The 22796-nt window shown below is 42.3% G+C and overlaps 1 protein-coding gene across 1 annotated transcript in view; it reads left to right on the top strand.

The window, feature by feature from the left end:
- The first annotated feature begins 11554 nt into the window (after window positions 1–11554).
- Window positions 11555–22796, top strand: part of LOC121855445 (conglutin beta 1-like) — a 14953-nt gene continuing 3711 nt past the window's right edge. The window contains exon 1 of the mRNA XM_042350381.1: window positions 11555–11665. Within this exon, the coding sequence (XP_042206315.1) occupies window positions 11555–11665 (111 nt within the window). The remainder of the gene's footprint in view (window positions 11666–22796) is intronic.

The raw sequence follows: 22796 nt of genomic DNA, 5'->3' as shown, positions 1-22796 counted from the left end.
AATTACACTGTCTAGGTTTACTTTTAACATAATTTAATCCTAACCTACACAACCTCCAACCTACCTCCAATCTACCTCCACAACCTCCAATCTACCTCCACAACCTCCACCTACACCCAAACCCTCGACCTCCATAACCTCCACCTACATCCAAACCCTCGACCTCCATAACCTCCACCTACATCCAAACCCTCGACACACAACCTTCCACCTACATAAACCCTCGACCTCCACAACCTCCACCTACACCCAAACCTCGACCTCCACAACCTCCACCCTACATCCAAACCCTCGACCTCCATAACCTCCACCTACATCCAAACCCTCGACCTCCACAACCTCCACCTACATCCAAACCCTCGACCTCCACAACCTCCACCTACACCCAAACCCTCGACCTCCACAACCTCCACCTACATCCAAACCCCTCGACCTCCACAACCTCCACCTACATCCAAACCCTCGACCTCCACAACCTCCACCTACATCCAAACCCTCGACCTCCACAACCTCCACCTACAACCTACCTACCTCCATAACCCTCACCTCCAGCCTCCACAACCTCCAGCTAACCTCTACCTCCAGCCAACCTCCCATAAACCCGGTACTTCACATGTGCTTACGTTAACCCAACACATGGAGTCTTTTATCTTGGGTCAGAGACATAAGGTAATACCCGGCACCAGCCTCCCAGTACCCTCCCGGCTCATAGGGGCATTTGTGTCACATTATCTGAATCACATCACGGTAAAGGGTATGTGTGGGTATGTGTGGGTATGTGGTGGGGTGGTATTGTGTGTGTGTGGGTATGTGTGTGGGTGTGTGTGTGTGTGTGTGTGTGTGTGTGTGTGTGTGTGTGTGGGTGTGTGTGTGTGTGTGTGGGTATGTGTGTGGGTGTGTGTGTGTGTGTGGGTATGTGTGTGTGGGTGTGTGTGGGTGTGTGTGTGGGGTGTGTGGGGTGTGTGTGTGGGATGTGTGGTATGTGGGTGTGTGTGTGTGTGTGTGTGTGTGTGTGTGTGTGTGTGTGTGTGTGTGTCATATTACGGTATAGTTAAGTCTCAGGGGTGATGGGATGTCTCGCATTTGACGGATCACTGAAAGATTATCCTCCTCCTCCTCCTCTCCTCTCCCTCTCACCCACCTCTCCCTCTCACCCTCCTCTCCCTCTCACCCACTCCTCCTCCCTCTCACCTCCTCTCTCTCTCACCCCTCCTCTCCCTCTCACCCCTCACTCCCTCCTCTTCTCCTCTTCCTCCTCATCTTATTTCACCCAATGTTTACACCTTAACGCTACCTGAATGGGGTCAGGTTTGGTTAGGAGGTTACGATAAGGTTAGAGTGAGTTAGAACACAGTAGGTTAGGTTAGGTTAGGTTAAGGTAGATTAGGTTAGGTTAGGTTAGGTTAGGGTAGGGGTAGGGTAGGTTAGGTAGTAGGGTAGGTTAGGTTAGGGGTGAGTTGGGTTAAGTTAACATTAGCGTGGTTAATTTTAGGCGAAATGACCTCTTGGGGTGGGGGGCTAATCTTCACGTGATCAAAACTCGACAATGACGTGTTTCTGATCCGCTTGAAAGATCTACAACCAACACAGAACCAACACAGAACCAACACAGAACCAACACAGAACCAACACAGAAACAACACAGAACCAACACAGAAGCAACACAGAACCAACACAGAACCAACACAGAACCAACACAGAACCAACACAGAACCAACACAGAAGCAACACAGAACCAACACAGAAGCAACACAGAAGCAACACAGAACCAACACAGAACCAACACAGAACCCAACACAGAACCAACACAGAACCAACACAGAACCAACACAGAACCCACACAGAACCAACACAGAACCAACACAGAACCAACACAGAACCAACACAGAACCAACACAGAACCAACACAGAACCAACACAGAAGCAACACAGAACCAACACAGAACCAACACAGAACCAACACAGAACCAACACAGAACCAACACAGAACCAAAAACAGAACCAACACAGAAGCAACACAGAAGCAACACAGAACCAACACAGAACCAACACAAACCAAAACAAGAACCAACACAGAACCAACACAGAACCAACACAGAAGCAACACAGAACCAACACAGAACCAACACAGAACCAACACAAAACCAAAACAGAACCAACACAGAACCAACACAGAACCAACACAGAACCAAAACAAAACCAACACAGAACCAACACAGAACCAACACAGAACCAACACAGAAGCAACACAGAAGCAACACAGAACCAACACAGAACCAACACAGAACCAACACATAAACAACACAGAACCAACACAGAAACACAGAACCAACACAGAACCAACACATAAACAACACAGAACCAACACAGAACCAACACAGAACCAACACCAGAACCAACACAGAACCAACACAGAACCAACACAGAACCAACACATAAACAACACAGAACCAACACAGAACCAACACAGAACCAACACTAACGAACACAGAACCAACACAGAACCAACACATAAACAACACAGAACCAACACAGAACCAACACAGAACCAACACAGAACCAACACAGAACCAACACAGAACCAACACAGAACCAACACAGAACCAACACAGAACCAACACAGAACCAACACATAACGAACACAGAACCAACACAGAAGCAACACAGAAGCAACACAGAACCAACACAGAACCAACACAGAACCAACACAGAACCAACACAGAACCAACACAGAACCAACACATAACGAACACAGAACCAACACAGAACCAACACAGAACCAACACATAAACAACAGAACCAACACAGAACCAACACAGAACCAACACAGAACCAACACAGAACCAACACAGAACCAACACAGAAGCAACACAGAACCAACACAGAACCAACACAGAACCAACACATAACAACACAGAACCAACACAGAACCAACACAGAACCAACACATAACGAACACAGAACCAACACAGAACCAACACATAAACAACACAGAACCAACACAGAACCAACACAGAACCAACACAGACCAACACAGAACCAACACATAACGAACACAGAACCAACACAGAACCAACACAGAACCAACACAGAACCAACACAGAACCAACACAGAACCAACACATAACGAACACAGAACCAACACAGAAGCAACACAGAACCAACACAGAACCAACACAGAACCAACACAGAACCAACACAGAACCAACACAGAACCAAAACAGAACCAACACAGAACCAACACAGAAGCAACACAGAACCAACACAGAACCAACACAGAACCAACACAGAACCAACACAGAAGCAACACAGAAGCAACACAGAACCAACACAGAACCAACACAACGAACAAGACATATTTCCACAATGTTCAGTTAGTGCCAGACGACAGTACAAGCGCTGGCCAAAATTACAAAATATATATAAACTATTCAATGTACATACAACCATACACACACACACACACACACACACACACAAACAAACATACATCTACCCAGACGCATACAAAACATACATGGAAAATGCACACACACACACACTGACACACACACACCTGAGTACAAATGCAGTAAACAGACACAAACAAACTCTCTCTCTCTCTCTCTCTCACACACACACACACACACACACACACCGTTAATATAATCAATAATAAGACTGGAGGTATGCAACTAGAGTCCCATTACTCACACAATAATAACACTGATAACAAGTTAGGAAGAAGTTATCTTGATCGACAGTAGTGAGTTATCTTAAGAGGGTCACGAGAGCATTATGTTCCGGCTAGCTAGATGGTTCATTAACACCCTGAGTACGATGATTTAACCTCCTGAGTACGATGAGTTAACCTCCTGAGTACGATGATTTAACCTCCTGAGTACGATGACTTAAGCCCTTGAGTACGATGATTTAACCTCCTGAGTACGATGATTTAACCTCCTGAGTACGATGATTTAACCTCCTGAGCACGATGATTTAACCTCCTGAGCACGATGATTTAACCTCCTGAGTGCGATGAGTTAACCTCCTAAGTACGATGATTTAACCTCCTGAGTACGATGATTTAACCTCCTGAGTACGATGAGTTAACCCCTTGAGTACGATGACTTAATCACTTGAGTACGACGCCCTAACCCCTTGAGTACGATAACTTAACCCCTTGAATACGATGACTTATTAACTTAATCCTTGAGTACGATGACAACCCCTTAAGGACAATGATTTAACCCCGTGAGGACGATGACTCACTGACTTAACTCTCGAAAACGACAATATAACCCTTTGAGTACGATGACTTAACCCTTTGAGAACGATGACTTAACCCTTTGAGAACGATGACTTAACCCTTTGAGAACGATGACTTAACCCTTTGAGAACGATGACAACCCGGCACGAGGACGATGACAGCAGCGAGAACGATGACAACCGCTTTGAGAACGATGACAACCGCTTTGAGAACGATGACAACCCTTTGAGAACGATGACTTAACCCTTTGGGGACGATGACAACCGCTTTGAGAACGGTGAGCTTAACCGCTTTGAGAACGATGACAACCCTTTGGGGAACGATGACAACCTTTGAGAACGATGACAACCCTTTGAGAACGATGACAACGCTGGGGAACGATGACTTAACCGCTTGGGGACGGTGACGCCCTTTAAGAACGATGACAACCGCTTTGAGAACGATGAAGCTTAACCCTTTGAGGAACGATGACAACCCTTTGGGGACTGATGAGCAACCCTTTGGGAACTGATGGCTTAACCGCTTGAGAACGATGACTTAACCAGCGCTGAGGACGATGACTCACTGACTTAACTCTCGAAAACGACAATATAACCCTTTGAGGACGATGACTTAACCCTTTGAGAACGATGAATTAACCCCTGAGGACGACATAACCCTTTAAGGACGATAACTTAACTCTTTGAGGACGCTTACTTAACCCTTTGAGGACGATGACTAAAACCTTGAGATTATTAATAAAAAAAAATGCTTCGGTCAAGAGAGAAATTTGAGGCAAAGTTCGTGGAGAGAAGAAACGCAGGATTGACTCCCTGGGACCTCAAACACGTCCCCCCCAACACGAGTGCTCAAGCTGGTGTAAAAGGCTCCTGAGTCCACCGCCGGAAAATCAAACACACTATGAAGATTCCACCGACCACCATGAACATACAGGAGGTCATATACTGTATTATTTGTGTTGAGGTTGGGTTGAGGTTGGGTTAGGTTGTGGTTGGGTTGGGGTTGGGTTGAGGTTGGGTTGGGGTTGGGTTGAGGTTGGGTTGAGGTTGAGGTTGGGTTGAGGTTGAGGTTGGGTTAGGTTGAGGTTGGGTTAGGTTGGGTTGGGTTGAGGTTGGGTTGGGTTGAGGTTGGGTTGGGCTAGATTATGTTAAGTTGGGTTAGGTTAGTGTAGGTTAAGTTTGATTTGGTTAGCTTGGGTTAGCTTAAGGTGGGTTAGGAAAAGTTAGACTGAGCTGTGGTTGGGCTAAGCTAAATTAGGTTAGGTTAGATTAGGTTAGGTTGGTCCAGACTGGGTTAGGTTAGGTTAGGTTAGGTTAGGTTGGTCCAGACTGGGTTAGGTTAGGTTAGGTTAGGTTAGGTGGGTCCAGACTGGGTTAGGTTAGGTTAGGTTAGGTTACGGTTAGGTTAGGTTAGGTTGGTCCAGACTGGGTTAGGTTAGGTTAGATCCTGGATATACTACAACAATCAGGGATTAAAAAGAAAAAAACCCACACCATTTCACCACCATCCCTCCCCCCCCCACCGTCTACCAAAATATTAGGGGACCCAGAGGTAGTGAGTGACCTGTGACGAATCGTGTGGCATCAACACAACGACCTAGAAACACAATATCCAACCCCACACTATAAACAGAGAGAGAGAGAATGGGACGACCTATAGTAGAAGTTATAATTTACGAAAGAACCCAGCCAGAATAAGACCTTTTACTAGTATTCCAATCCTTGTCACGGCCACCAATCCTAGTACTCACCTGCCTTACCTCCCAATCTGCAATCCTAGTACTTTCACCTGCCTTACCTTACAATCTTCCAATCCCTTGTACTCACCTGCCTTACCTCCCAATCTTCCAATCCCTTGTACTCACCTGCCTTACCTCCCAATCTTCCAATCCCTTGTACTCACCTGCCTTACCTCCCAATCTTCCAATCCCTTGTACTCACCTGCCTTACCTCCCAATCTTCCAATCCCTAGTACTCACCTGCCTTACCTCCCAATCTCCCAATCCCTTGTACTCACCTGCCTTACCTCCCAATCTTCCAATCCCTTGTACTCACCTGCCTTACCTCCCACCTCCCAATCTTCCAATCCCTTGTACTCACCTGCCTTACCTCCCAATCCCTTGTACCCACCTGCCTTACCTCCCAATCTCCCAATCCCTTGTACTCACCTGCCTTACCTCCCAATCTCCCAATCCCTTGTACTCACCTGCCTTACCTCCCAATCTACCAATCCCTTGTACTCACCTGCCTTACCTCCCAATCTACCAATCCCTTGTACTCACCTGCCTTGCCTACCTGTGACTTCCAATCTATTTCCCACACACAAAAGAGAAGCATCAAAGTCGACGCTTTGAGTCCGACAAAGACTTTCAACAACAACAACAAAACAGCAATAACAATAACAAAATAACAATAACAAAAACAACAACACAACAACAACAATAACAACAACAATAACAACCACAACAAAAACAACAACAACAAAAACAACAATCACAACAAAAATAACAACAACAAAGTGATGGTTATGTCCGACCCATGAAGTCAAAGGGAGGAGCTTCAACACACTGTTTCGAAGACAAGAGTCGAGCCTTTGTACTGGTGCTGTATTGTAGGGTGGGGGGGGGGAGGGGGAGGGTATTGATGGGGGGGGAGTATTGATGGGGGAGGGGTATTGAAGAAGGGAGGGGAGGAGGATTGGGGAGAGGAGTAGGATCGTAGGGAGAAGAGGGGAATGGGAAGGGGGATCAGGGGGTGAGGAGGAGGGGGGGAGGGGAGGGGTATTGAAGGGAGGGGAGGAGGATTGTGAGGGGAGGGGAGGACACCACTCAACCATCCCTTAAGCACTAGTCACCACTCCCTCATAACCAGAACATCCCTTAAGTGGTCGCCTCTCTGATTGGATCAACTCTCCATCGTTATCTACAAAGTTGCTCTGATCTTTTATAAGCAGCAGCAGCCAGAGGTAAAGTTTTCATATAAACGTCTAAATGAGAGGCAATGTTCGTCTCTTATGGTATTGGCCAACTTATACCACGACCTGACTCACACGACAACAATATCGATAACAACTAATAATAATAACAACAAATAATAACAATGATAATAAAAACTACAATCATAATACCAAAAATAATAATAATAATAATAATAATAATAATAATAATAATAACAACATTTCCTCACCACTACAACACCCCGGCGAGTTGAATCTAAGCCTTAATTTACTCCCTAAACTAAATATAACTTCCACAATTTTTAAAGAGAAGAGTTTGATGAAATTTACATAGAAACACCACATTAACTGATGGACGGAAGACACAGTGCTTATTAACCTTCAGAGACAGATAGCACTAACCTAAACCTACCTTACCTACTCTAACCTAACACTAACCTACCTTACCTACTCTAACACTAACCTAACCTACCCTAATCTAACACTAACCTACCCTACTCTACTCTAACCTAACCTAACCTAACCTAACCTAACCTATCCTAACCTAACCTAACACTAACCTAACCTACCCTACCTTAACCTAACCTACCCCAACCCATAAACAAACACAAGTAACTCCTGATGTGGGAGCTGATTGACACACACCACACGACACTGCCCCCTCTGCCATAACTCCTCGCCCTACTCTCCCCACGTACCCGATGATAGGTCTGTTGACACACTGGAAAGAGCTGAGGGTCGCAAGCTCTGGGTCCATCCATCCATGACTAGTCCACACACACACACACACACACGTACATAGACACATACATACATACATACATACAGCCCTCTCGCCGTGTCCAAGAGATCACAGCTCACAACGTCCTCAGAGAATGACAGTATCTCCACATCACCATCGACAATATGGCCACGTTGGAGAGTATCAGTGCTTTTTCCCCTTCCTCCTCTTCCCTTTCCTCCTTTTTCCTCTCCCTCCTTCTCTTCCCCTTCCTCCTTCCTTCTCCCTCATCCATCTTCCTCCTCTTCTTTCTCCTTCTCTCCTCTTCCCCTCCCTCTCTCCTCTTCTCCCCTTCTCCCATCCCCTCCCCCCGTCCCCTCCTCTCCTTTTCGTGCCCATCATCATTCAACACACTTCCCCTGCCATCTCCCCGAGTCTCTCCCAGTTGGTTAACATTTGCTGCTTGACACTCTTATCGCCCTACATACAAAGAACACGGAGGAGGATATGCAGGCCAGCTGTCCCTTGAGCATTACCCTTGATGCCAGCTGTCCCTTGAGTATTATTCTTTATTAGCTGTCCCTTGAGCATTACCTTGATGCCAGCTGTCCCTTGAGTATTAATATCCTTGATGCCAGCTGTCCTTGAGTATTACCTTGATGCCAGCTGTCCCTTGAGACATTTCGATGCCAGCTGTCCCTTGAGCATTACCCTTGATGCCAGCTGTCCTTGAGCATTAGTCTTGATGCCAGCTGTCCCTTGAGCATTAGCCTTGATACCAGCTGCTGTCCCCTGAGTGATCCATTCTTGGGATATCACCAGCTGTCCCTTGAGTATTAGCCTTGGATAACAGCTGTCCCTTGAGCATTACCTTTGATGCCAGGCTGTCCTCTTGAGCATTACTCCTTGATACCAGCTGTCCCTTGAGATTACTCTTGATGCCAGCTGTCCCTTGAGCATTAGCCTTGGATAACAGCTGTCCCTTGAGCATTAGCCTGGATACCAGCTGTCCCTTGAGCATTAGCCTTGATACCAGCTGTCCCTTGAGCATTAGCCTGATGCCAGCTGGCCCTTGAGCAAGTCACAGGCTAGAGCACACCGTATGTTAATCATATCATTGAAGCAACCTTTTGATGTTTAATGAGAGAGAGAGAGAGAGAGAGAGAGAGAGAGAGAGAGAGAGAGAGAGAGAGAGAGATAAACATCAACCCACCAATAACAGAACAAACACCTGACATAAAACACACATACAGTAGTGACTCTCCCACCACACAGTAACACACACTATCAAAAACCACTGTACTCTACCCACCATTCACAAATAACATGGGATAAAAAGGTTCCTCGTGAATCAACTTGCTGAATATGTTCCATATGAGACACACACACACACACACAAACACACACACACACACACACACATACAGCACAGTAGTGACTCTCCACCACACAGTGACACACTATCAAAAACCACTGCACTCTACCCACCATCTACAACAACATGGGATGTGTTCCGTGAATCAACTTGTTAACATAACCTATGAGTACACACACACACACAAACACACACACACACACACACACATATACAAAGCAGTAGTGACTCTCCACCACACAGCAACACACTATCAAAACCACTGCACTCTACCCACCATATAAATCAACATGATGTGTCTTCGTGAATCAACTTGCTGAATATGTTCCATGGAGACATTACTACACACACACAAACACACACACACACACAGCACGGAGGGTTGAAATAGGCTCTGCCAAAAAAAAAAGTAAATTTGTTTTTTTAATCAACTAAAAATTAAAAGAAGGTTTGAAATATCATGATTGTTTTAATGTTGTTTATGAATAGATAAATATATTATAATAATAATAATAATAATAATAATAATAATAATAATAAAATAATAATAATAATAAAATAATAATGCAATAATATAATAACAATAATAATAATAATAATAATAATACTAATAATAATAATAATAATAGCAACAATAAAAAATCCAGGTCTTTTTCAACATATTTTACGTATCACATTTATTTTATTTTCACATCTACGATTATTTAATATGAAAAGTGAAGACTGCCTCACAGTCCTCAAGCAATGATGTCCTCAGTAAACAATATGTCTCAGGCAAACATTATGTCCTCAGGTAAACAATATGTCCTCAGGTAAAACATTATGTCCTCAGAAAATAATATGTCCTCAGGGTAAACATTATGTCCTTTAGGTAAACATTATGTCCTCAGGGCAAACAGTATGTCCTCAGGTAAACAATATATCCCTAGTAAACAATATATCCTCAGGCCAATATATCCCCAGGCAAACAATATTATATCCTCAGGTAAAACAATATATCCTCAGGTAAACAACATTATATCCTTGTGCAAACAATATATCCCAGGTAAACAATATATCCTCAGGTAAACAATATATCCTTGTAAACAACATACCCCAAGTAAAACAACATATCCCCAGGTAAACAAGATATCCCCAGGCAAACAATTACACCCAGGTAAACAATATATCCCAGGAACAATATATCCCAGGTAAACAATATATCCCTCAGGTAAACAATATATCCCCAGGTAAACAATATATCCCCAGGTAAACAATATATCCCCAGGTAAACAATATATCCCCAGGTAAACAACATATCCCCAGGTAAACAATATATCCCCAGGTAAACAATATATCCCCAGGTAAACAATATATCCCCAGGTAAACAATATATCCCCAGGTAAACAATATATCCCCAGGTAAACTATATATCCCCAGGTAAACAATATATCCCCAGGTAAACAATATATCCCCAGGTAAACAGGTAGTTGGGTGCCACTGGAGTCTCTGGTAGCTTCAGTGAGTCTGTAGCCCAACTCAAGACTCCCCGAACGTCTCCCAGAGTCTCTTAGTAAATATGTGGCTCAGGTCTTCTTCTCTCTCCCCCCCCCCTCCCCTCCCCCACCCCCACCCTCCTCCCCCTCCCTGGTCCAGCTGCACTCAGGGGGGAGGTATAGAAGACGCCAGCTGTCTACTATTCCTTCCTGGACAGCTGCATGATTCTGTTTGATTATTTGTTGTTATGTTATGTTCAGTTCAGTGTGTGTGTGGGGGAGGGGGGAGGGGGGAGACGGGAGGGGGGGGGAAAGGGGGGAGGGGGGGTAGACGGGGAAAGTGGGGGTAGGTCTCGTTCTTGATGACGTCATTAACTTCATTATATTTCGCTTGCCTTCCCCCACCAGAGGTCGTTCGTTCCTTTAAACTGTTGTAAAGTGTTTTGGAACGATTCTCCCGGCCAGTAAGTTGGAGGATGAGCGGGAGGACAGTTGGAGGATGAGCGGGAGGACAGTTGGAGGGTGAGCGGGAGGACAGTTGGAGGATGAGCGGAGCACAGTTGGAGGGTGAGCTGGGAGGACAGAGCAGGATGAGCGGGAGGACAGTTGAGGGTGAGCGGGAGGACAGAGTTGGAGGATGAGCGGGAGGACAGAGTTGAGGATGAGCGGGAGGACAGTTGGAGGATGAGCGGGAGGACACTTGAGGATGAGCGGAGGACAGAGTTGAGCATGAGCGGGAGGACAGAGTTGGAGGATGAGCGGGAGGACAGAGTTGGAGCATGAGCGGGAGGACAGAGTTGAGCATGAGCGGGAGGACAGAGTTGGGGATAAGCGGAGGACAGTTGGAGGATGAGCGGGAGGACAGAGTTGAGGATGAGCGGGAGGACAGAGTTGGAGGATGAGTGGAGGACAGAGTTGAAGCTGGGAGCGGGAGGACAGAGTTGAGGATAAGCGGGAGGACAGTTGGAGGATGAGCGGGAGGACAGAGTTGGAGGGTGAGCGGGAGGACAGAGTTGGAGGATGAGCGGGAGGACAGAGTTGGAAGCTGAGCGGGAGGACAGAGTTGGAAGCTGGGCAGAGATGTTGGTAATGTGATCAGGGAGGCTTTGTGGACACCAATATCTCCCAGGTGAACGGGGAGAGTTAGTTCTTCCCGCTGACGGGTCTCAGGGGAGAGATACTTGTACACGACTCTTGTCACATACTACACTCTAGGCTTTTACCAACTCATAGTGGCAACAGAGAGAGACTGTGGGAGGAGGGAGTGCCTACCAGATAGAATCCAGGGAAAAAAAGTCAAGAAAAAAAGTCAAGAAAAAAAGTAAAAAAAAAAGTCAAGAAAAAAAGTCACAAAAAAAAGTCAAGGAAAAAAGTCAAGAAAAAAAGTCAAGGAAAAAAGTCAAGGAAAAAAGTCAAGGAAAAAAGTCAAGGAAAAAAGTCATAAAAAGGAACGGAAAAAACCTAACCTAACCTAACCTACGTGCAATGCCCTCATATGTATATTGTGTTGTCAATGTGTACAGGTCATGTGACTTTTTTTCCTGTGACTTTATTTCCGTCCACCGCCAGATATTGTGGACATTCAGGTAAACTCTTCTTTCTTCCAGGTAAACTCTTGTCTTCTTTCTTCCAGGTAAACTCTTCTTCTTTCTTCCAGGTAAACTCTTCTTTCTTCCAGGTAAACTCTTCTTTCTTCCAGGTAAACTCTTCTTCTTTCTTCCAGGTAAACTATTCTTCTTTTCTTCCAGGTAAACAATTCTCTCTCCTCCAACACCTTCAAGTCGCCCATCTTATCCCGAAGAAGGACGCGGGGATTGAGCTGGAGCATATAGACCAAGTTTTACACAAGGTACAGTATCGGCTTTAGACCAAGTGACACAGCTCTCAAGGGTGATCGGTTCCTGACTCTACGGGGGCTGGCTGTGGTCCATTTTGTCGCCTGGGGGAGGAGGGGGAGGGGGGAGGGGGTTGATCCAAGGTTAGTTAGTGGTAGTGTGGTGGGGGTGGGGGGTGAGGCTGGATCCGGGGATTAGAAATAGTGGTGTGGGCTGCAGGACGTTGACTCGATTAGTGGTGGTGGTGGTGGTGGGGGGCTTAGGTGATCCAGGATTAGTGTTAGTAGTGAGAGTGAAAGGTAGAGACGAGGACTAGATGGGGAGGGGAGGGCAAGGATGTAAAATATACTTCCTCAGTTCCATACCTTTAACACATGAAGAATGGGATAACTGTTGAAAGTCCTCTTCTCGCAAAATTCTCCACACCATTATGGGAAACACTCACAGGTCTCTCTCTCTCTTCTCTCTCCCTCTTCTTTCTCTCTCCCTCTCTCTCTCTCTCCCTCTCTCTCTCTCTCTCTCTCTCTCTCTCTCTTAAACCACCACTTTTCTCTGCTGTAAACGACTGGATATGTTTGTGCTTCCCTTCACTTATCTCGTGTTTACAGACAACTTAGCCAACACTTGCCTTCATTGGTCTCGTTATTCTCCGTTAATTATGTCTACAACACGGCGCTCACCCACCTGCCTGCCTCACACACAAACACACACGCGCACATACATACATAGATACACACAAGCACGTACAAACACGCACTTTTACCTAAGACAGAACAACACCTTAAAGCCCAAACCTGTATTCTATATCAACTTTTAATGGCGGTAGTGCAGCTCAAGGGCAAATATAAAACATTAAATTCTAAAAAAAAAAAAAAATTAAACCTCAATAATTCGGTTAAAAATAAACGAAAAATAAAACTTTAAATTCAATTAAAAACATGTAGATTTTTTTTTTACCCCAGATAGTTTAACCAGTTGTGGACCAAATATTCTCAAGGTCATATAAAAACAGAAAGAAATTTAAAATAAAAATCTATTACACGTATATAGTAAAAAAATTTAATACAACTCGCCTAAAAATATAATCGAAAAAAAATTATTCTCATAAAAACAAATATAAATTAAAAATCTATTAAATACACCCCAGTATCCTAATTATTATGGACTAATTTTCCCCATCAAAAAAATATAGGCAATAATTGAAAAACACACAGGCATATTACATAACATACGTAACACAACTAATCACAAATTACATACAAATTCCACATTAAAAAAATAATAAATAAAACTTAAAATATCCTAACAGTAAAAAGTAATTCACCCAGATATAAATAAAATAATAAAAATATATATTCTAATTCAATGTACAGTATATATTTTACCTGGACTAATTCACCTACAGGTATTCACAAATTTATAAAAGTAAAGCCGACATAAATAAATAATAAAATCTAAATAATTAAAAGATAAAATAATCGTATTGAAGTGATTTACAAACTGAAATAAACTTACTGAAAACTGAATAAAACTAATCCTGTATATAATAGCAAAAGGAATTCCAACACACCTGAGTTATTAAAATAAATTAAAACAATAATTACGGTATCTATTTCATAAAAGGTGATTCGTCAAGGAAAAAATATAAAATCTATCGTAATAATGGTAATTCCAACACACGTTAAAAATAGTTACATAAACATTACACAGAAAGTAATCAGTTTAGACGGTATAGAAAAAAAAACTCAAGATATATTTCAGAAAAAGTAATTCCATCAAACATAAAAAAAAAAAAAAAAGTAACCTCTATATCAGTATTTCAAGAAAGATAATTATCCTTAACACAAATAAAAACAACAATAACAATATAACATGAAACAATAACACAGTCCAGATACAATTAATCCAACCTGACACGAATGATACAACAAAAAACAAATAACTAACAACAACAACAACTGAAAATTAACCACTAGTACACATTAAAAAAAAATAATAATAATAATTTACTGATATCACAGGTGAATGATATCAAATTCAATAGAGGAGACATCACAACATAAATTAATCCCTTGCCAGCACATAAGAGTAAAATAAAATGCGGTAAGTTTACAGCTAAATTACAAAAAAAAAATTATATAATGTTTCCTGAAAAGTAATTTGCAAAGATAATCCCTACATCGAACCTCACACCTGGTAAACAATTTAAAAACGCCTCACTGGGTCTGCTCCTCTGTTGTTTTGAGTAGTGGAGGTGAGGAGAGAGCGAGAGGTGGGAGGGTGGAGGTGAGAGGGCAGGAGGTGGGAGGGTGGAGGTAGGAGGGGCGGGAGAGGTGGGAGGTGGAGGTGAGGAGAGGGCAGGGGACAGGTGGGAGGGTGGAGGTAAGGAGGAGTGAGGTGGAGAGGTAAGGAGGAGAGGGCAGGGGAGAGGTGGGAGGGTGGAGGCCAGGAGGGGGCAGAGGGGGCAGGTGGGAGGGTGGAGGTAAGGAGAGGGGAGGGAGGAAGGTGAGGAGTGCGGGAGAAATAACAGAAGAGAGAAATAAGATAAAACAATAAAAGAGAGAAAGAAAGAAAATTAAAGAAAAAAGATAGATAGAGAGAGAGAGAGCAACAAGACCCAGTACCCAGTCAGGTGTAGAGAGCCAGCCATCACCTTCCACCTGATTATACCTGAATGACTGGCTTTAAACACCACCATTACAATGTTTACAAGAAGGAAGGAAGAAAGAAAGAAGAAAGAAAGAAAGAAGAATAAAGAAGAATAAAGAAGAATAAAGAAAGAAAGAAAAAGAAAGAAAGAAGAAGAAAGAAAAAGAAAAAAGAAGAAGAATAAAGAAGAAAGAAGAAAGAAAAAAGAAAAAAGAAAAAAGAAAGAAAGAAAGAAGGAAAGAAAAAAAGAAGAATAAAGAAGAAAGAAAAAAGAAAAAAGAAAAAAGAAAAAAGAAAAAAGAAAAGAAAAAAAATTGAAACATAAATCAGAATAAATTAGTGTTTTAATATACCGTATTTATATTTTTCCGGGATATTATATACCCAGTGTTATACATTTCCTAGCAATTTATATACCTGGTAAATCGAATTTTATCCTCTGTACAGTTTACATTAATACACATTTCATACACATTTTCTATTTTATGAACAAATATACAGTAATTTAGTTTGTATTAAAAATTTTACTTTCCTAGAATAAACAAATATATTGACTACCAATTGAATGCCAAAATTATGTATAGAATTGTGTATATATATATATGCATACATTATACAGTGTACTTGACATATACTTTTATGCCTCTTAAACCCTGACATTATTACTTTATTCACACTTTTATGTCTTTAACCACCCACCTTAATACTTGACATATACTTTTATGCCTCTTAAACCCTGACATTATTACTTTATTCACACTTTTATGCCTTTAACCACACACTTTAATGCTTGACATATACTTTTATGCCTCTTAAACCCTGACATTATCACTTTATTCACACTTTTATGCCTTTAACCACACACCTTAATACTTGACATATACTTTTATGCCTCTTAAACCCTGACATTATTACTTTATTCACACTTTTATGCCTTTAACCACACACCTTAATACTTGACATATACTTTTATGCCTCTTAAACCCTGACATTATTACTTTATTCACACTTTTATGCCTTTAACCACACACATCATTACTTACAATAAATAAAAGCACTTGAAACACAAAACAGCTTCACTTGGCTTGGCGGCATAAGTCGTAAACGGGGCCATAAAAGCTCTAGATTATGTATAGTGTATATTCTATGTATATTCTATGTATATTTTATGTATATTTTATGCCTCCAAACACCACCGTTAAAGTTTGTTGATAGAAAAAATTAAATAAAAATGCCACTGAGGGAGAAAATGTCCGGTAATGTGAGGAATTTTATGTACTGTATAATTTCTCCGGTATTTTATGAATAATTACCCCAGTATTTTATGTATGGTGTAACTAAGTGATACATTAAATTATTTAGCTCATACAGAAATTACTTCATACATTCTATATACGTTAAAATACACCTAATACAGTTTACATAATATAATACTGTACTAATACATAAAGAATATACCTATACTGTATCTTTTAAATGCGTCACTGATACATAAAACCCCTACAAAAATACATAAATACATTATTAATATTTTACGTATCAATATATTTTATGCCTCCAAACACACACGTAAATTTTTGAAAAAGAAATTAAATAGTGAAAAATTTATTCAAGTAAGAAATATATCAGTAACTTGTATGTAAAAAATATTGGAATACAGTTTATTTTGATGTATAGTTCATGTATAAAATATTCATTCCATTAGTGTATTAATTAGAGCAATATTGTTAAATGGTCACCTGAAGCTTTAATCCCCCAGCTTATTTCACTTGATAATTCACCCCAGCTTATTTCACACCTGAAGATTCGCCCCCATGTAACTTCAGGTAAAATAAGCTGGGTAAATCTTCAGGTGAAAGAAGCTGGGGAGTAAATCTTCCAAGTGAAAGAAGCTGGGGAGTAAATCTTCCAAGTGAAAGAAGCTGGGGAGTAAATCTTCAAGTGAAAGAAGCTGGGGAGCAATTCAAGTGAAAGAAGTTGGGGAGTAAATCTTCATGAAAGAAGTTGGGAGCAATCTTCCAGTGAAAGAAGCTGGGGAGCAATCTTTTCCAGGAAAGAAGCTGGGGAGTAAATCTTCCAAGTGAAAGAAGCTGGGGAGTAAATCTTCCAAGTGAAAGAAGCTGGGGAGTAAATCTTCAAGTGAAAGAAGCTGGGGAGTAAATCTTCAAGTGAAAGAAGCTGGGAGTAAATCTTCAAGTGAAAGAAGCTGGGGTAAATCTTCAAGTGAAAGAAGCTGGGGAGTTAATCTTCAGTAAGAAGCTGGGAGTAAATCTTCCAGTGAAAGAACGGGAGTTAATCTTCAGTGAAAAGCTGTAAATCTTCCAGTGAAAGAAGCTGGGAGTAAATCTTCCAGTGAAAAGCTGGGGGAATCTTCCAATGAAAGAAGCTGGGGAAAATCTTCAAGTGAAAGAAGCTGGGGAGTAAATCTTCAAGTGAAGAAGCTGGGAGTAAATCTTCAAGTGAAAGAAGCTGGGGAGTTAATCTTCCAAGAAAGCTGGAGTAAATCTTCCAGTGAAAGAAGCTGGAGTAAATCTTCAAGTAAAGAAGCTGGGAGTAAATCTTCAAGTGAAAGAAGCTGGGAGTTAATCTTCCAGTGAAAGAAGCTGGGGGAAATCTTCCAGTGAAAGAAGCTGGGAGTTAATCTTCCAGTGAAAGAAGCTGGGAGTAAATCTTTAACTGAAAAAGCTGGGAGTAAATCTTCAAGTGATTCCCTCAAATAATTTAGCCAGATGAATGTCGCCAGCACTGGAGAGAGAGAGAGAGAGAGAGGCTACCCACCAGGGCACAGGGCGTGTGGGTTGGCCGGGAAAGTACTAACTGGCACCTCTTGTTGACCTAGCCAGGGGCCTCGTAGCTGCCACACACAGGATAACTCCTTCTCCTTACCATCATCCCCCACACCCTCCCTCACACACCTCCCTCACATACATTTAAATGATCCCTCTTACCATTATAAAAAAACACGTCCTCAAAGTAGAAAAAATAAGCAAATATAACAGAGAAATAATATATTGCGCTCGTTGGGACCTCGACTTAAGGTGGTGGTGGGCACACGGTGAATACATTTAAATTCTTTTGGCCATTCATAGGCAGTTTACCCAATAGCCTCTAGGAACGACGCGAAATATAATCTTCAACTTACACATTTTCGCCCAAGGTGAGAGAGAGAGAGAGAGACAGGGGAGGGGAGAAAACATATTGAACGAAGTAAGTAGTATGTTTTAGTGGCGTAGTCGTCGGGGGTGTGGGGGATGGGGTGTGTGGGGGGATGGGGTGTGTGGGGGAGGGGGTGTGTGGGGAGGTGTGTGGGGGAGGGGTGTGTGGGGGAAGGGGGGGTGTGTGGGGGAGGGGAGGGAGGTGTTAGAGTTATCGTCACGGCTCTCCCCCTCCCTCCTAGAAGGTCTTCAATAGAACGTTATCTCAGCGAAGTGTCAGGTCTCTCAGGGCAGTTTCTGATGAGTTATTAGACGCTAATTTGGGGACCGTGAACTTAAGTTAGGCCGTTAAACGCGTTCCTTAATTTCCTACTTACGAGTAAAATTTATCGTAGGGAACTTTTGTGTGAATCTGGAGTCAAGGTGTGGATGGTTATGGCGACCCTATCCACATACCCACCACTACAGTACCCCACATACCTACCCACCCTACCCACATACCTACCCACCCACCTAGAGTACCCACATACCCACCTACCTACCCACCACCTAGTACCCAAATACCCTACCTACCCACCCACCTACAGTGCCACATACCCAACCTACCTACCACCCACCTACAGTACCCACATACCCACCTACCACCACCCACCTAATAACCATTTCTCCTTCCTTTACCCTAATACTGTTCCCTACCTAATACTGTTCCCTTACCTAATACTGTCCTACTTACCCTAATACTGTCCACCTAATCTGTCACCTTACTAATACTGTCACCTTACCCTAATACTGTTCCTTACCCTAATACTGTCACCTTACCCATACTGTCACCTTACCTAATACTGTCACCTTACCCTAATACTGTTCCCTTACCTAATACTGTCACCTTACCCTAATACTGTCCTTACCTAATACTGTCACCTTACCTAATACTGTTCCCTTACCCTAATACTGTCACCTTACCCTAATACTGTCACCTTATAATACTGTCACTTTAATACTGTCACCTTACCTAATCACCTTACCCAATACTGTCACCTACCTAATACTTCCTTACCTAATACTGCCCTACTTACCCTAATACTGTTCCCTCCTAATACTGTCACCTTACCTAATACTGTTCTACCTAATATCCTTACCCTAATACTGTTCCTTACCATACTGTCCTACCACCCTAACCCTTACCCTAATACTGTTCCCTTACCTAATACTGTCACCTTACCCTAATACTGTTCCTTACCCTAATACTGTTTCCTTACCTAATACTGTCACCTTACCTATACTGTTCCCTTACCCTAATACTGTTCCCTTACCTAATACTGTCACCTTACCCTAATACTGTCACCTTACCCTAATACTGTTACCTTACCTAATACTGTTCCCACCTAATACTGTCACCTTACCTAATACTGTCACCTTACCTAATATGTCACCTTACCTAATACTGTCACCTACCCTAATACTGTCACCCCTAATACTGTTCCTTACCCTAATACTGTTATATACTGCCCTACTAATACTCCTTACCATACTGTCACCTTACCATAATACTGTCACCTTACCCAATACTCCAATACTCCTTACCTAATACTGTCACCCCACTGTTCCCTTACCCTAATACTGTTTCCTTACCTATACTGTCACCTTACCTAATACTGTTCCCTTACCTAATACAGTCACCTTACCTAATACTGTTCCCCCTAATACTGTCACCTTACCTAATACTGTTCCCTTACCCTAATACTGTTCCCTTACCCTAATACTGTCACCTTACCTAATACTGTCACCTTACCCTAATATTTACCCCCTACTGTCACTCCCATACTGTTCCTTACCCTAATACTGTTCCTACCACTGTTCCTTACCCCTAATACTGTCTTACCCTAATACTGTCACCTTACCTAATACTGTCTTACCTAATACTGTCACCTTACCCTAATACTGTTCCTTCCCTAATACTGTTCCTTACCCTAATACTGTTCCTTCCTATACTGTCATATCCTAATACTGTTCCTTACCCTAATACTGTCACCTTACCCTAATACTGTTCCCTTCCCTAATACTGTCACCTTACCTAATACTGTTCCCTTACCTAATACATCCTTACCTAATACTGTTCCCTTACCCAATACTGTTCCCTTACCTAATACTGTCCCCTTACCCTAATACTGTCACCTTACCCTAATACTGTCACCTTACCTAATACTGTTTCCCTTACCCTAATACTGTTCCTTACCTAATACTGTCACTTACCTATCTGCACTACCTCTACCTAATACTGTCACTTTACTATCTGTCCTTACCCTAATACTGTCAACCCTAATACTGTTCCTTACCTAATACTGTTCCTTACCTAATACTGTCACCTTACCCTAATACTGTCACCTTACCCTAATACTGTCACCTTACCTAATACTGTCACCTTACCTAATACTGTTCATACCTAATACTGTTCCTTACCCTAATACTGTTTCCTTACCCTAATACTGTCACCTTATCCTAATACTGTTCCTTACCCTAATACTGTCACCTTACCCTAATACTGTTCCTTACCCTAATACTGTCACCTTACCTAATACTGTTCCCTTACCTAATACTGTTCCTTACCTAATACTGTTCCTTACCATACTGTCACCTTACCTAATACTGTCACCTTACCTAATACTGTTCCCTTACCCTAATCTGTCCCCCTAATACTGTCCTTACCCTAATACTGTTCCCTTACCTAATACTGTCACCTTACCCTAATACTGTCACCTTACCCTAATACTGTCACCTTACCTAATACTGTTCACTACCCCTAATACTGTTACCTTACCCTAATACTGTTCCTTACCCTAATACTGTTCCCTTACCTAATACTGTCACCTTACCCTAATACTGTTCCTTACCTAATACTGTCACCTTACCCTAATACTGTCACTTACCCTAATACTGTTCCCTTACCCTAATACTGTTCCTTACCCTAATACTGTCACCTTACTAATATATCCTTACCTAATACTGTCACCTTACCTAATACTGTCACCTTACCTAATACTGTCTGCCCTAATACTGTTCCCTTACTCTGTACTGTTACCTTACACTAATACTGTTCCCTTACCTAATACTGTTCCTTACCTAATACTGTCACTACCTAATACTGTCATACCTAATACTGTTCCCTTACCCTAATACTGTTCCTTACCTAATACTGTTCACCTCATTACCCTAATACTGTTCCACTTACCTAATACTGTCACCTTACCCTAATACTGTTTCCACTTACCTAATGCTATTTTCCTAATACTGTTCCTTACCCTAATACTGTCACCTTACCTAATACTGTTCCTTACCTAATACTGTTCCTTACCCTAATACTGTTCCTTACCTAATACTGTCACCTTACCCTAATACTGTCACCTTACCCTAATACTGTTTCCTTACCTAATACTGTTCCTTACCCTAATACTGTCACCTTACCTATTACTGTCACCTTACCTAATACTGTCACCTTACCCAATACTGTCACCTTACCTAATACTGTTTCCCTTACCTAATACTGTTACCTTACCTAATACTGTTTCCTTACCTAATACTGTTCCTTACCTAATACTGTCACCTTACCCTAATACTGTCACCTTACCTAATACTGTCACCTTACCTAATACTGTCCCCATACCTAATACTGTTCATACACCTAATACTGTTTCCTTGCCTAATGCACGATTTCCTTACCTAATACTGTCACCTTATCCTAATACTGTTCCTTTAATACTGTCACCTTGCCTAATACTGTCCTTACCCTAATACTGTCACCTTACCCTAATACTGTTCCTTACCTAATACTGTTCCTTACCCTAATACTGTTCCTTACCTAATACTGTCACCTTACCCTAATACTGTCACCTTACCTAATACTGTTTCACCTAATACTGTCACCTTACCTAATACTGTCACCTTACCTAATACTGTTCCTTACCTAATACTGTCACCTTACCTAATACTGTCACCTTACCTAATACTGTCACCTTACCCTAATACTGTTCCTTACCCTAATACTGTTACCTTACCCTAATACTGTTCCTTACCCTAATACTGTTTCCCTTACCCTAATACTGTCACCTTACCCTAATACTGTTACCTTACCCTAATACTGTCACCCACCCTAATACTGTCACCTACCCTACTACTGTCACCCTACTACTAGTACGCCTTCCTACCACGTGCACCACGCCCACTACTAGTACCACGCCTCCCTACCACGTGCACCACGCCCACCACTACAACCACGCCTTCCTACCACGTGCACCACGCCCACTACTACTACCACGCCTCCCTACCACGTGCACCACGCCCACTACTACTACCACGCCTCCCTACCACGTGCACTACACCTTTCA

This window comes from Homarus americanus, unplaced genomic scaffold (assembly GCF_018991925.1).
Source record: "Homarus americanus isolate GMGI-L3 unplaced genomic scaffold, GMGI_Hamer_2.0 scaffold48902, whole genome shotgun sequence".
Classification (NCBI taxonomy): domain Eukaryota; kingdom Metazoa; phylum Arthropoda; class Malacostraca; order Decapoda; family Nephropidae; genus Homarus; species Homarus americanus.
The sequence above is the reverse complement of the archived record's forward strand: the minus strand, read 5'-3'. Positions and strand labels throughout refer to the sequence as shown.